At 46.1% G+C, this 12,439-nt stretch overlaps 1 protein-coding gene across 2 annotated transcripts; it reads right to left on the minus strand.

Moving 5' to 3' along the window:
- Positions 1-1,765: 1,765 nt before the first annotated feature.
- LOC119455158 (alpha-tocopherol transfer protein-like) lies at positions 1,766-11,712 on the minus strand. Of its 2 annotated transcripts, XM_037716613.2 has the most exons (5): positions 11,124-11,710; positions 7,129-7,368; positions 5,847-6,040; positions 4,714-4,824; positions 1,774-3,939 (listed from the first exon to the last, which is right to left on the minus strand). In XM_037716613.2, exons 1-5 carry the CDS (start codon positions 11,278-11,280, stop codon positions 3,709-3,711), a joined length of 933 nt encoding a protein of 310 aa, XP_037572541.1. In that variant the 5' UTR covers positions 11,281-11,710; the 3' UTR covers positions 1,774-3,708. The 2 variants fall into 2 exon arrangements, with proteins under 2 accessions (XP_049525425.1, XP_037572541.1); XM_049669468.1 differs by lacking the exon at positions 4,714-4,824 and having other exon boundaries at positions 1,766-3,939; positions 11,124-11,712.
- Between the last annotated feature and the right edge of the window lie 727 nt (positions 11,713-12,439).

A 12,439-nucleotide genomic window follows, 5' to 3' on the forward strand; every position in this document is an offset into this window, starting at 1 on the left:
ACATGGAAAACGAGCGCTGTCTGTTTCGACAAACCGCGTCGAAAGCAGAGGGACCTGACGATTACGCGGAGCAGCGCGCGGTATCGAAGCGCGGTAGCCGCCGTTATTGTTGCTTGGTAAATTGTCATGAACATGAGGGTCCTAATCCTTATCTGTGATTCTATCGGTTCCACGGAAAGCCGTACGAAGTGGAGCGACGGGAGCGCTGGATACGTGCTGTTCGACGCGTGAAGTTAAGTACGCAAGAGAAACGCTGTGTGCTACGTATATACATGTAGGGTATTTACAACCTATACATGTAGGGTAAGCAACGCAGCTTGTTCACCTGCCGAGCGCCCCGAAGGAATTAATGAGGTTGACCAGGCAAGGTTACAAAGGGCTCTGTCAAGGCCGGCGAATACCAACCAAAAGTAGTTTCGGAGCGCGCAGCCAACACGGGGCAGATTGCGCAGCCAACACGGCTGTCAGCATGCGAATTTGCGAACTGCCACCGCCCACATACACAATTTGAATAATTTTGTGGAGACAAATGTTGAATATTAAGCGTAACTACCATGCATGCTGCAAAAGTGCTTGCGCGTTTGACTGTGCTGCAGAAACGGCATATAGACGCACGGCGGCCCAAATGCGCGAATTCGGGCCGGCCGCGGCCAGCAGTCGTCGGTGGACCTTTCATGATTCCGTTTCGTCGTTTATTGGAGATAATTTTGGGTTTCTTAAGAGCAATCTCTTCATCCATTCATTGTCGCTAATCGCGCGAACATGCTTCGTAGAACTTTCCTGTATTTCAATGTCGTACGACGTTTCCTGAACTTGCGATGGCAGCGCGCCGAAATAGTCCCTGCAATCACGTCGTAAACGTACCGGGCGTTGATCAGCTTCTTGCCTTTTCGAAGAGTGCTTGGCCTGAAGAAATCTTGCACGCCTGAAATTCGGCGAAATCCACTCCGCAGCAAACCGACGGCTCTATTGCGCTTCTGAGCTTTGAGCAGCATATACAGCTACCTTTCCCCCTACTCGAAGCCAACAAACTCGCTGTATATAGGGGGCGCTGAGTTGCGGCGCTCTAGCAGCGCTGCAAGTCCTTCCCATACCACAGCCACATGCAACTGTAGTGCGTATGCGTAGCGTTTCTGTTGTCCACGACAGGACTCGCGCTCGTTGGCTCCAGTCTGACCGAGATGATGTGGTGCGGACCGATTTTGTCCTTCACCAGCTTGACCGACGGATATTAGTCACATTCAACTTCGCATTTTGAAGCGTTATCAATATGTCTGCCAAGGCGTCTAACCAGTAGCGGCCAGGAGCGAGCACACGCTGCCAAACGTGCGTATGGTCTGACCTTAAGTTTCGTGTGGTTCCCGCCTAGTTGAGCGTTCAAAGCTATAGTCGAAATTAGCGGGACCCGACCGCTACGACGTCGACAAGCAGGGTATAGCCAAAGTTAATTCTTAAGCGGGCGGCCGAGGCCGAGTGGGGGAGTCTGCTTCTTCCGGAAGTACGTAATTATTATCAAAATTCGAAAGCAAATTCTCGCTTACTTCAACCTGTTTATTAAACTTAATAAATATACACACTAACAGTAGGAAGAAGCGCACTGATCCAAACAGGTCCCAACACTCTTCTTGATTGATGTCAGCTATTTGCCAATAGCTGCGCGTTTTCCGGACGCTTTGTGACGAAATAAAGCGTACAGAAAAGTGTCAGAAAAAGGTGTGAGGAACATGGCTTATGTTGAAAGGAGAGCGTTTGAGAGAAAGGTGGCTTCGCGCTTCGCTTATGAGTTCCACGCGCCGCGCACGACTGCAAAACTTGGCTGAGATGTTCCCAGCAGCTTATGCTATCCGCGGACTGTTTTTCACCAAGGCTGAGGGGTGGTTCAGGACCCCTTTAATTAATTAATCAACTTCTCAAATATTACAATTAGGTGAAAAGTGTCAAAGAGAAAATTGTAGAGCAACATGAAGGAAACATGGAAAAAAGGAAGGAATGAAGGAAGGAAATAAAGAAGGAAGTGAAGAATCAAGGAAGAAAGCAGGGGGGGGGGGGGAAGGAGCGAGGAAGGAAAGAAGGAATGTAATAAAGAAGCAAGGCATGAAAGAAGGAATGAAGAGAAGAATGAAGTAAAGAGGCAAGGAAGAAAGAAAGGAAACAAGGAGGCAGGAAAGTAGGAATGAAGGAAATAAAGAAGAAAGAAGGAAGATATCACGTTATTTCCCTGCATATTATAGTGCGTTGTAGCGTATGCGAAGAGACTTGACCTTGAAACCACCCACACGCCGGACACGGTCAAACAAGCACCGCAGTCCTTCAAGCTAGAGAGACCTGCGATGCTTGTTGACGGAAGCGCTTCTAGCAGCAGTCAAATCAGACTGCGTGCGGCACGAGGGAACGCCTCATTTCACGTTACAGCTATTGTTGTGCATAAAAACAGAATGCTTTAACGCGGCTCGCATCTCTCGAAAGAAAGTGATTAGGGCGGCACGTGGCAACCTTGGCCTCGATACGGGGTTGCCATGAAGCGCCGCCGGAGAGAGGGAGAAACACTGCCATATAATCATTCTGCGCTGTGGCGAAGGTCGACCGCTCTGACATGTACTAGGCCGAATGGGCGCCTCCGCTCTTTATATCCACACTTGTAGTAGAGTGTAGAATGTATGCGTCAGACACGTTGCTGCCATGCAAGGGCGCGTGACGTTTTACACAGCGCACGATCTCAAGTTATTTATTCGTTTCACGGAGAGTAATTCTTATTCTCGTCTGCCTTTCTACCAATCACCGTCACGTGGTATCACCGAGAGAAGGTACTAGAATCATTGGTCATATAATGCGCCTCGAGTCGCACACTATAGGGTCATAAATAAGCGGCATACTGAACAGGCGTCATGGAGAGGAAGCTATAGCTATGGAATTACATCGAACAGCAAAGAATAAAATCAAATGACAAAAGCTTTCTGATTTATTCAAACGGAAGTGTCCTGCTGATCGAAGCCATATATCGGGTTGGATGTGAGCGATACGCCTACAGGAGAAAATTTGCCCATGCATAGCTTTGGGAAATAGCACTGTAGCGCCCACCGACGCTGCTAAGCGGGGACGCTAAGGTCGGTGCGCTCGGCCGGCGCCTTGGGGCCGGCTGCGAATGACGATGAGAACAAAGTTGGGCGGCGCGTGCTAGCCGTGCAAGCACGGCACGCGCTAGTCCGTTCTGAAAGCCTGTTGCGCTGGTCCTCTTGTTCTGGCGCTCCGCTGCGACCCCTCGGTTCCCGATAGCAGAATACGTCAGTGAGCTTTGCCGTCATGTTGCAGTATCCACCCAAACGTAAATCGGAACGTCGTAAACCAATCCGAGGCCTTAAGCTTTAAAACCTGGTAGGTGAAATGCGTTTGTATCTGCTGGAGGGAGTAGAAAATGTGCTTAAAGGACGGGTGTCGTAAAGCTAAGAAACACACTGATTGAGAACACTATTTAGGAAAAGAAATCCTTTGCGATTAAATGGTTTGTTAGCACGACCGATGCATGGATATGAAAGCAAAAATCTGAACGCGGCATTACTATACAAACGAAGTTTTCAATGTGGCACATATCACTACCCCGTTTAAAAGGGGATGCTCATAAAATCTTTCTCATTTATCTATAGGAATACAGTGGTCAAACGGTTGCGGTCAGCATAGTACTGCTTATCTAAGTTATTTTCTTTTTATTGTTCACAAAAACGTCACCGCTTCCTCCATCTCTGCTTCCGTTGCGAAGTTTCCTCTGGTGGTTCTAATGTAGCCGTAGCTGTTATCGAGCCGATAATCCTCCTCGCATTTATCCAGGCCTTTCCAGTAGCCCTCAAAGTCCAGAGGAGGCGCCCGACCCCCGTACTCCTCTGGTAGGTTATCAGGCGATATCTCCCTGTGCAGCTCGTCGAACTTTTCTCCGTAAAGGCGGATCTGATCTCGGAGAAAAAAAGAGAACAGTTGATTGAACACAACATCAGATGTGCATCGCCGAGTTGACGTCATAGAAATTTTGCTGCGATATAGTGAGTACGTTCTCAATATAAATGTCATTATATTCTGTGCCACCGTAGTTTCGAATTAATGGCAATGAACTCTGACGTGTGGAAGGCAGGAAAGGCCATAGAAGATGCGCATGTTCGAGGCACACTCCGTTTGAAACCGGACGGCAACCGAAAAGTTACTGCAGTGACTTATGTAATCATGATCTTCACCGTAGACCTTAACCACGTTCATCGCAGGACGAAGTCCTCTCCAGCAGATCTCCAACTACTCCTGTTCAGCGTCAACAGACTCGTTCACACAGTGCGTGTTCATTAACATTAACATCTACATTGCCCGCAATTACTGCGCAATGTGTCAATGTATCGCTGTGCAATGTGTCAAGCTGTACTTTCTGCTTAGGTTGACCTCCCTGCCTTCGTCCTTTCTTTCATCTCCGTCTCGTTTTGTATACCCCAAATAGGTCGTGTCCAAATCCTCGCCCAAGCCACTGTTGCCTTTGAGTAGCAGAAACACAACTCGAAGGCTCTGCTTTTGCAGGCTGCAGACGCCGGAAGTAATTGCGGAGCTGGAAACACGCCATAGCCGCCATGCTTTAAACATGACCTATTCACAACATTCTCTCAAGTTCACTCATCCACTCACGGGGCTGCACATTAGAAGCAGCGAACTGCCAAGGTGACTAAGTATGCAATAGTTCCTTACCCGTTGAATAATCTTCGCCTTCATGAAGGGCTTGATGATAGCGAAGAACATGTCGAAGGCTGCGCCGTGTCTCACGACATACATTGCCTTCAACCGAATGGGTACACACTCCTGGAAGCACAGCGGCAAGACGTTCAAGCTTTCGCGAATCTTGGAACTCAGTCATTCATTTAAAGAACAGCAGTGTTCATTTTACTATGTTTCACAAGACAGTCAAGAATAGTTGACATTGTTATCCTAACATACGAAGCACACAGCTTTTGCATTGTTTCTGTTTCATGATATTTTATGACGCAGAACGCATAAGTGTTGTCATACAGGTAATGTTCACGTAGCCAATAAAGCCACAACGTAAGAATTGCGAATTAACCTGGCGGTCAGCACGCAAACGTTTATTTCATTGTGAAACCTAAAATTAGGAGCATAATAAATCTACGTTATCATGTTCAAAACGACCCTGAACGTTCCTTATGTGCGAGCAGCATGGAAGATACCTTTGGAGGAATATAGCCACGAGCTATCATCCCTCTAACGTGTGACCGCCGCGTTGTATTGCTGTAATGAAAGTGTCTGTGGAATCTTAGGACTGCTGAGGAAGCCACATTGATTACTTGTTAAATGAGTCCGATGACGGAAGCGTTCAGATCATTTTGCAAAGAGAACTGAGACTTGACCCTTGAGCAAGAAGTTTTTTTTTTTTACAATTTGTTGTTTTCTTTCATACAGAATATGAAATCTGTCAGAGCATGAGAAACCAAATACAACCGAGTTTTGTTAAGGGATATTTAAAAGAGTGGTAATAGTCGCAATGCCCATCGATACATTTTGGCAAGCTTTTACAAGTAAGCTCAATGAAAAATGGCGGCAATTTGATATTGTGGACAAAAATGCAAACTGAGTAGAAAGTTGGAAATATTAGCAGCAAAGTGCGAAGACTACGCTTAGTCTACGAGACCTGTTCTTCTGGTTCCTTTAAATAACATGTGGTAGACTCGGTTCTCGGGTCCTGCCTTTGTTTTCCATTTTCCTTTGAATTTCCTTGCTGCTTCGGTATTCCTGATTCATGAAATGACTTGAAGGAACAAAGAAATGAACTGTGTTCATGGCATGGGGGCAGAAATCCCAGAACATACTTGCAAGTATTCGAATCCCTGCCTCATGAGGCCGACGTTGCAGGCGAGCACATTGTCTACCGTCAGGCCAGCATAGTCAAACATCATGACTACGCCAAGCGTTTGCGTTGCTGGGTCCCTGACTAAGTGTTCCAATGAGAGCACGACAGCACGGTGAGCCTCGATGTATGAAGATTCAGCTGGAACCCACGCTCCTGTTACGCAAAAACAAACAGCAAAGTGAGAATGTGAACGGAATTGTACATGTCAAAATATTCTGTTCGCACAGTTTTCCTGTCTTGAAAGATATGTCACATGTTAAGTCAGCGTCGTAGTCTCCAAGATTAATGAAGGACTGACGTGACCGAACTGAAAGAGGAAGGACCCCCACTTGAGGGAATATAAAATAATAGTTTTTTTTATTAGGCTTGCACGAAAGGCTTGCGTTTAACTTACGTAATCAAACTGCTAGGCGCTCTCAAATCTCACGTAGACTTTAAGCAATTATGTACGCAATCCACTTGGGTCCCCTTATATAAAACTCTCTAATCTCGGCATTTTTGCGGAGAAGCAGATGGCACTGCCAAGAGAAGATTTCGATGGGCCAGAACTTTACTCAGCTCCTCGCAAGCCTAGCACAGTCACATAAATTGACACATGCCTGAGAGAGAGAGAGAACATAAACTTCACTGGAAAAAGAAATCTCTTGCACGGACACATGCCTAAGAAGCAGCCATCTCTAGTTATGGAGAGGTCAATGGCTCTTTCGTAAATGTAAGGTTCAATCGAATGAGCTACAAGCACAATGAAAAAGTTGGTCTCAGAAAGGCACTGTACGTAAGCTACCCTCTGCCGTGTCCTCCTTTTGATTCTTTATCAAGGTGGACCGTGCTGCTTTGTACCTATGTAACTGACTCAAATCTCTGTTAGAGGGGATGTTTGCTTCGCCGTAACGTTTGGCATACCTCACCTATAATCTAGTGAAACAACGCCTCTGAGTCAATGATAAGCTTTCTTCCAGATTGAGGAAATAGGTAATAGCATGAAATGCTTCGCATTACTTCATCAATGCTCATTCTGCCTTTTCCCTCTAAATATCTATGCTAACCACGTTCATGGCAACGCGCTTCTGCCTTTTACGTCGACGTGGGGGCCTAACTCTCGGACGAGCAACGAACGGCTCGCTATAGATATATAAGCAGAAAATACCTTAATACCAGGAGGCCTACAGAACTGTGCAGGTGACGGTTACAATACACGATGAGCCGATGACAAACGGGGCTCGTGTCATCCACAAACTCACCAATCTTGAAAAGAATGATGCAGCGTCCGTGAACGTCTTTTCCGGGAAGAGTCATGACGAGCTTGCGCGTCGCCGGCGACATTTTGGACGGCAGGAAATTTCGGAAGATGGGCCCGCTGACTTCCCGCATTCGATAGTAGTTCCGCACACTGCGCAGAGCCGCCTCCACGTCGTACTTCCGGACTCGCAGGAAGCGCAATAGGAACCGGCCATCTTTCCTGGCGTTTAGCTCCTCTTCTTCTGCGGAGATGAAATAAATGACGGCAAAGAGGTTATTTGCGCGCCACCGCAGGAAAAGCACAAAGCATGGCCGTCACAGTGGGACGTCCTCAAACCCTATATTGGACCTTCTGTACTTTGCTTTTACTACTACCGTGGCGGCGTACGATGCAGCCGGACATTATGCGGAACAGCGAAATCTTCATCTGACCAGCGATCCCTCGAGACGGCTAAGTTTGACTTTAGTTGGTAGACATGCGCCGGCTAGTTTCCCTGTTGACCGATACTTCTCAGTGTGCTTCCCTTTCAAAATATACTCCGTCTCATCAACTTCTTGAAGTGCAGCAATGGCTATAGAAGTCTCGTCAACCAATTAATAACGAAAGCAGGTAGCGTGTTCTGAGAAGGGAGGATCGGTCACCCACTGATACTTCCGTGAACCTTACATTAAAATGGCGTCGCGTGAAGGGCGATCAGAGGGAGTATAGATGTCGAAGTATGTACACCAGCCTTGGTTCCTCGACGTTGGCTATGTATTACCTGTCTTATTTGACAGTCAGTACACAAGTAAGCAACGTTTGTACAGTCCGCAACTGGCACGAGAAACAAAGTCAGCTGAAACCGTGATAAAGAGACGGGGCTATTTAGGGTACAGCTCCTGCCAGGGAAGCAGTGGCTTCCTTATTAAAGGAGCACACTGAGAGTTTCCACGGTAGCAGTGAAGCCATCTGTGACAAAATTTTGTTGCAGCGCGAAAGCACGCAGACGTGGACGAGATACGCAGGACGAGGCCACCCAAATTTTGGGGGTGGGCCAAGTCAATTTTGGTAGTGGGCCAGGTCGGTTTTGAACGTGGGTCAACTCAATTTTCTAATTGAGCAAAGACAATTTTGGGAGTGGGCCAGGTCGGTTTTGAACGTCGGTAAACTCAATTTTCGAATTGGCCAAAGTCAATTTCGCGGTTGGACCACCCAAATTTGGGGGTGGGCCAAGTCAATTTTGGTAGTGGGCCAGGTCGGTTTTGAACGTGGGTCAACTCAATTTTCGAATTGGGCAAAGACAATTTTGGGAGTGGGCCAGGTCAGTTTTGAACGTCGATCGACTCAATTTTCAAATTGGCCAAAGTCAATTTTGCGGTTGGACCACCCAAATTTGGGGTTGGGCCAAGTCAATTTTGGTAGTGGGCTAGGTCAGTTTTGAACGTGGGTCAAATCAATTTTAGAATTGGGCAAAGACAATTTTGGAAGTGGGCCGGTCGGTTTTGAACGTCGGTCAACTCAATTTTCGAATTGGCCAAAGTCAATTTTGGAAGTGGGCCAGGTCGGTTTTGAACGTCGGTCAACTCAATTTTCGAATTGGCCAAAGTCAATTTTGCGGTTGCGCCAAGTCAATTTTGGTAGTGGGCCAGGTTGGTTTTGAACGTGGGTCAACTCAATTTTCGAATTGGCCAAAGTCAATTTTGGGGGTGGGCCACCAAGATTTGGGGAGTGGGCCAAGCCAATTTTGGGAGTGGGCCAGGTCGGTTTTGAACGTGGGTCAACTCAGTTTTCGAATTGGGCAAGGTCAATTTTTAGGGTGTGGGCCAGGTCGGTTTTACTTGAGTCACATGGGCCATGTCAGGTCATTTATGATCGTCATACACTGTTGTCATGCTATGCCAATTTGGTACCAACCAAAACGAAACCACCATGAGACCACCAAGACGTAGGCAGCTGTTTCATGGCCTACATGACACACATATCATGATTTTCCTGTCATGACCTACCATTTATGTTCGTCATACACCCTTGTCATACCATGCCAATTCTGGTAAATATCAAGTTAACGAAAGGACCACGAGAGCACCAAGACGTAGGCAGCTAGATAGATAGATAGATAGATAGATAGATAGATAGATAGATAGATAGATAGATAGATAGATAGATAGATAGATAGATAGATAGATACTGTCAAAGTGGCAAATGTTCGCAAGAAATGCTTCGCATTTAATAGTTATTACTGTGCGCTGGCGATGTGAAGTGCCGCACTTTGTGTAAACCTGCAGACTCATGGTGGGAGTAGCCACAGTTATTAGAACAGGGCCGGTATTCTATAGCGATGCCTTTCCGGCAATAATGCTTTTTCACGCTTATCGCGCTTTGTCAGTGATCAGAGTGACGGTCCGCTCGCGTTATCAACGAGATCAGCCGGCCGTGAGCGGTAGATGATAGGACTAGTATAGAATAAGTCATAAGGCATCGTTACAAAATCGCGGCCCAGCGTGCCCTTTTCCACTTTGTTTCCGATGGCGGCCGCCGCGTTCCGCCATTAGCAGGGTTCGATGCTATCTGATACGTGCTCCTGTGTTCCCGCTCATATTGCTCACGATAGTACTTGTAACCCTTATATGTATTTTTTCGTTTTCTCACATCCTTCTAAAACATCTGATGCTCTTGCCCCTCCGTATGTTGAGCAACATGTCAGTGGTCCTACGTACGCCGGCAATAACGTATACCGTTTCATGAAAATGCTTCTCTCTTGATTTCGCTCTCTCTGCTCAAACTATAAAACAAAATTTGAATCCTCCCTGCAGGTCTTTAAGAGGAGACTGCGATCACCTAAAGCAGCTGCTTCAACTTTTGAGCATGACCATGTATTTTAGATAAGCTAAAGAAACAGTTCACGCGTGCTCTTTGTCAGGTTATTGATCTTCTCTTTACCATTATCAATCCAGGTAACATCTGATTATTCATGTGATCTGAATAATCTGCTACGTACAACCTTTATGAACGTTCTTAATGGCCCCATTCTGTTATATAGTCCTAGCGCTGCGTGGTATACATATCTCACGCTCGTATGTTCTTATTGTTGATATATGCTGCTTGCGTGTATTCCAATAATTTCAAGGTATTTTATTGTGCCAGCAAACGTGCGCCTTGTTTACAAAGTCACCTTGGCTAACTTTTTTTTTTCGATATCAACCTTACCACAATTGATCCGGTCCTTATCAACCCTTATCTGTTCTTATTAACCTTATCGGACATGATACGACTTTTGATCAAACCTTGTTGGTGCTTAATAACCTTATAAGAATGGCTCCGACCATTATAAGCCCTTACGTTCTTTAGCATCTTATCCATCCGCGTCGAACCATTATCAACCGTGATAAGGTCGAAGTATACCTAACCCCTCATCACTCCTTATTGACTGTTCACTGACTACCGCCAACGTCTTTGCTTTCGAATTTATTCTGTATTATGCATTAACTTCTTTATAGTAATTCGTCTTTGTGACAGACGGACGGATGGATTTTCTCGTTGGGTAGGCTATAGAAATGCGTACAGATTTATTACAGGCTTTCAGGAAAACAGAGCATCTATCAGATAGGTTTAATTTTCTCTTGATGCGAGCGCTGTTCGGTATTTCGTTTTCTTTCTTGACGGCTACTCCTTTCCGCGTCCTATAGTAACAACAACAACAACAACAACAACAACAACAACAACAACAACAACAACAACAACAACAACAACAACAACAACAACAACAACAACAACAACAACAACAACAACAACAACAACAACAACAACAACAACAACAACAACAACAACAATAATAATAATAATAATAATAATAATAATAATAATAATAATAACACAGTGAAAAGAAACAACGTCTAAGGGTAAAAATTATTTCGCTTCATAGTTCTTCTCTCACACGCAGCGGTTAACGTTTTACAGCTCTGTCAGTTTTTCCAATCGCTTCGCTATCGGTCAACAAGGCATCAGCATCTTACTCACCTTCCAAGAGTTGCGCCAGTCTTTCCAATGTATCTTTCCTTCGGGCCGGCGTCTCTCCGAGTTGCTCTTCCGCAATCAGCTGCAACTTGTAAGGAAGTGCTCCTTCCGACTTATCTATCACATCGTCGATGCACTTCTTGGTGTAGAAACCCGACATGGCCGGCGGTGAAACATGCGCAAGAAAATGACTTAGGCCAGCCGCTGCAGTAGATTCCTGGGCGTTTTTTGACCGATGAATCCTTTCAGAGACGAAAGTGCCGAGTTTCCACGTGAACGCAAGTCGCCGCCGCAGGTTACAGCGTGTGCAGTTTTCAACACGATCGTATTGATACGTCTGCAGCAAACGAGCTGTGACGGCGCACTCGGCGCAAAATAACGAACTCGGCGTCCTTGACTGAAGCGCAAGTTATGGCGAGAGTTATATATATGCGTCGGCTTCGTAGACTTCCGTCTGCAGACTGCAACTTGCAAATATTGCAAAACAGTCCCCACGTGGCGCACAGGCGTAGTACGTCGCGCTGCCGTAAAAACAACCAGCTGTTCTCTCAGCCGCTCGCTCTTGATTTTACTAACGTGGCTAGAATGGGAAGGGGCGTAAAACCGGCCGCTCCAAGCCTGCCGCGATGCGCGATCCCGCCGCAGTGGCACTGCCGTCGGGGGCGCGGGGCGCGGTAGCTGCTCGCGGCGTCTGTGGCATTGCACTCGCTCTGCGTGTTGTTTGCTTTTCGCAGGTGTAAGTTACGTTAACATTCAACAACGAAATTGCCCTTCCACGATATACGCCTATAGCACTGGACATCCTCCAACCGTGGCATCAACAATTACACCAGCAAAATAATCCAGCCATAATGCAACCATCCTTCGATAAAGCATATTTTGAAGGTACCGCATTTTTATTACAAGCTTTGTGAATGCCAACATGATCACTGCAAATTTTAAGGTGATTTATCGACGTAGTTAAAGATATCAGTCCTAGGTTGTTCTAGCGGGAGGGTGGTATCTTTCGCCAATATTTTATTGTATCATTTCTCTAAAATCAGCGTCCTCTAATAGTCACTCTTATACTGCGGCAGTCACTGAGATTTATTGCGAGTGATAGTGTCCATTTACGTATTCTCTTTTTCTCAATGAACCTTTGAGTGGCGCCTAAGGTGGTACAATGACGGAGCCAGTGTATATGCTCACGGTTGTAGAGAAATTGAGGACTGAACTTTGTTTCATGGCTTTTAACACCTAACTTTATCAGCAGTAGTTTTCGTGACTCTGTGGTTGGTGGTGCCTGAAGCTACGCAAGGCTTTAGCCTCTTTATTAATGC

This window comes from Dermacentor silvarum, chromosome 6, assembly GCF_013339745.2.
Source record: "Dermacentor silvarum isolate Dsil-2018 chromosome 6, BIME_Dsil_1.4, whole genome shotgun sequence".
In the NCBI taxonomy this organism is placed as follows: Eukaryota; Metazoa; Arthropoda; class Arachnida; order Ixodida; family Ixodidae; genus Dermacentor; species Dermacentor silvarum.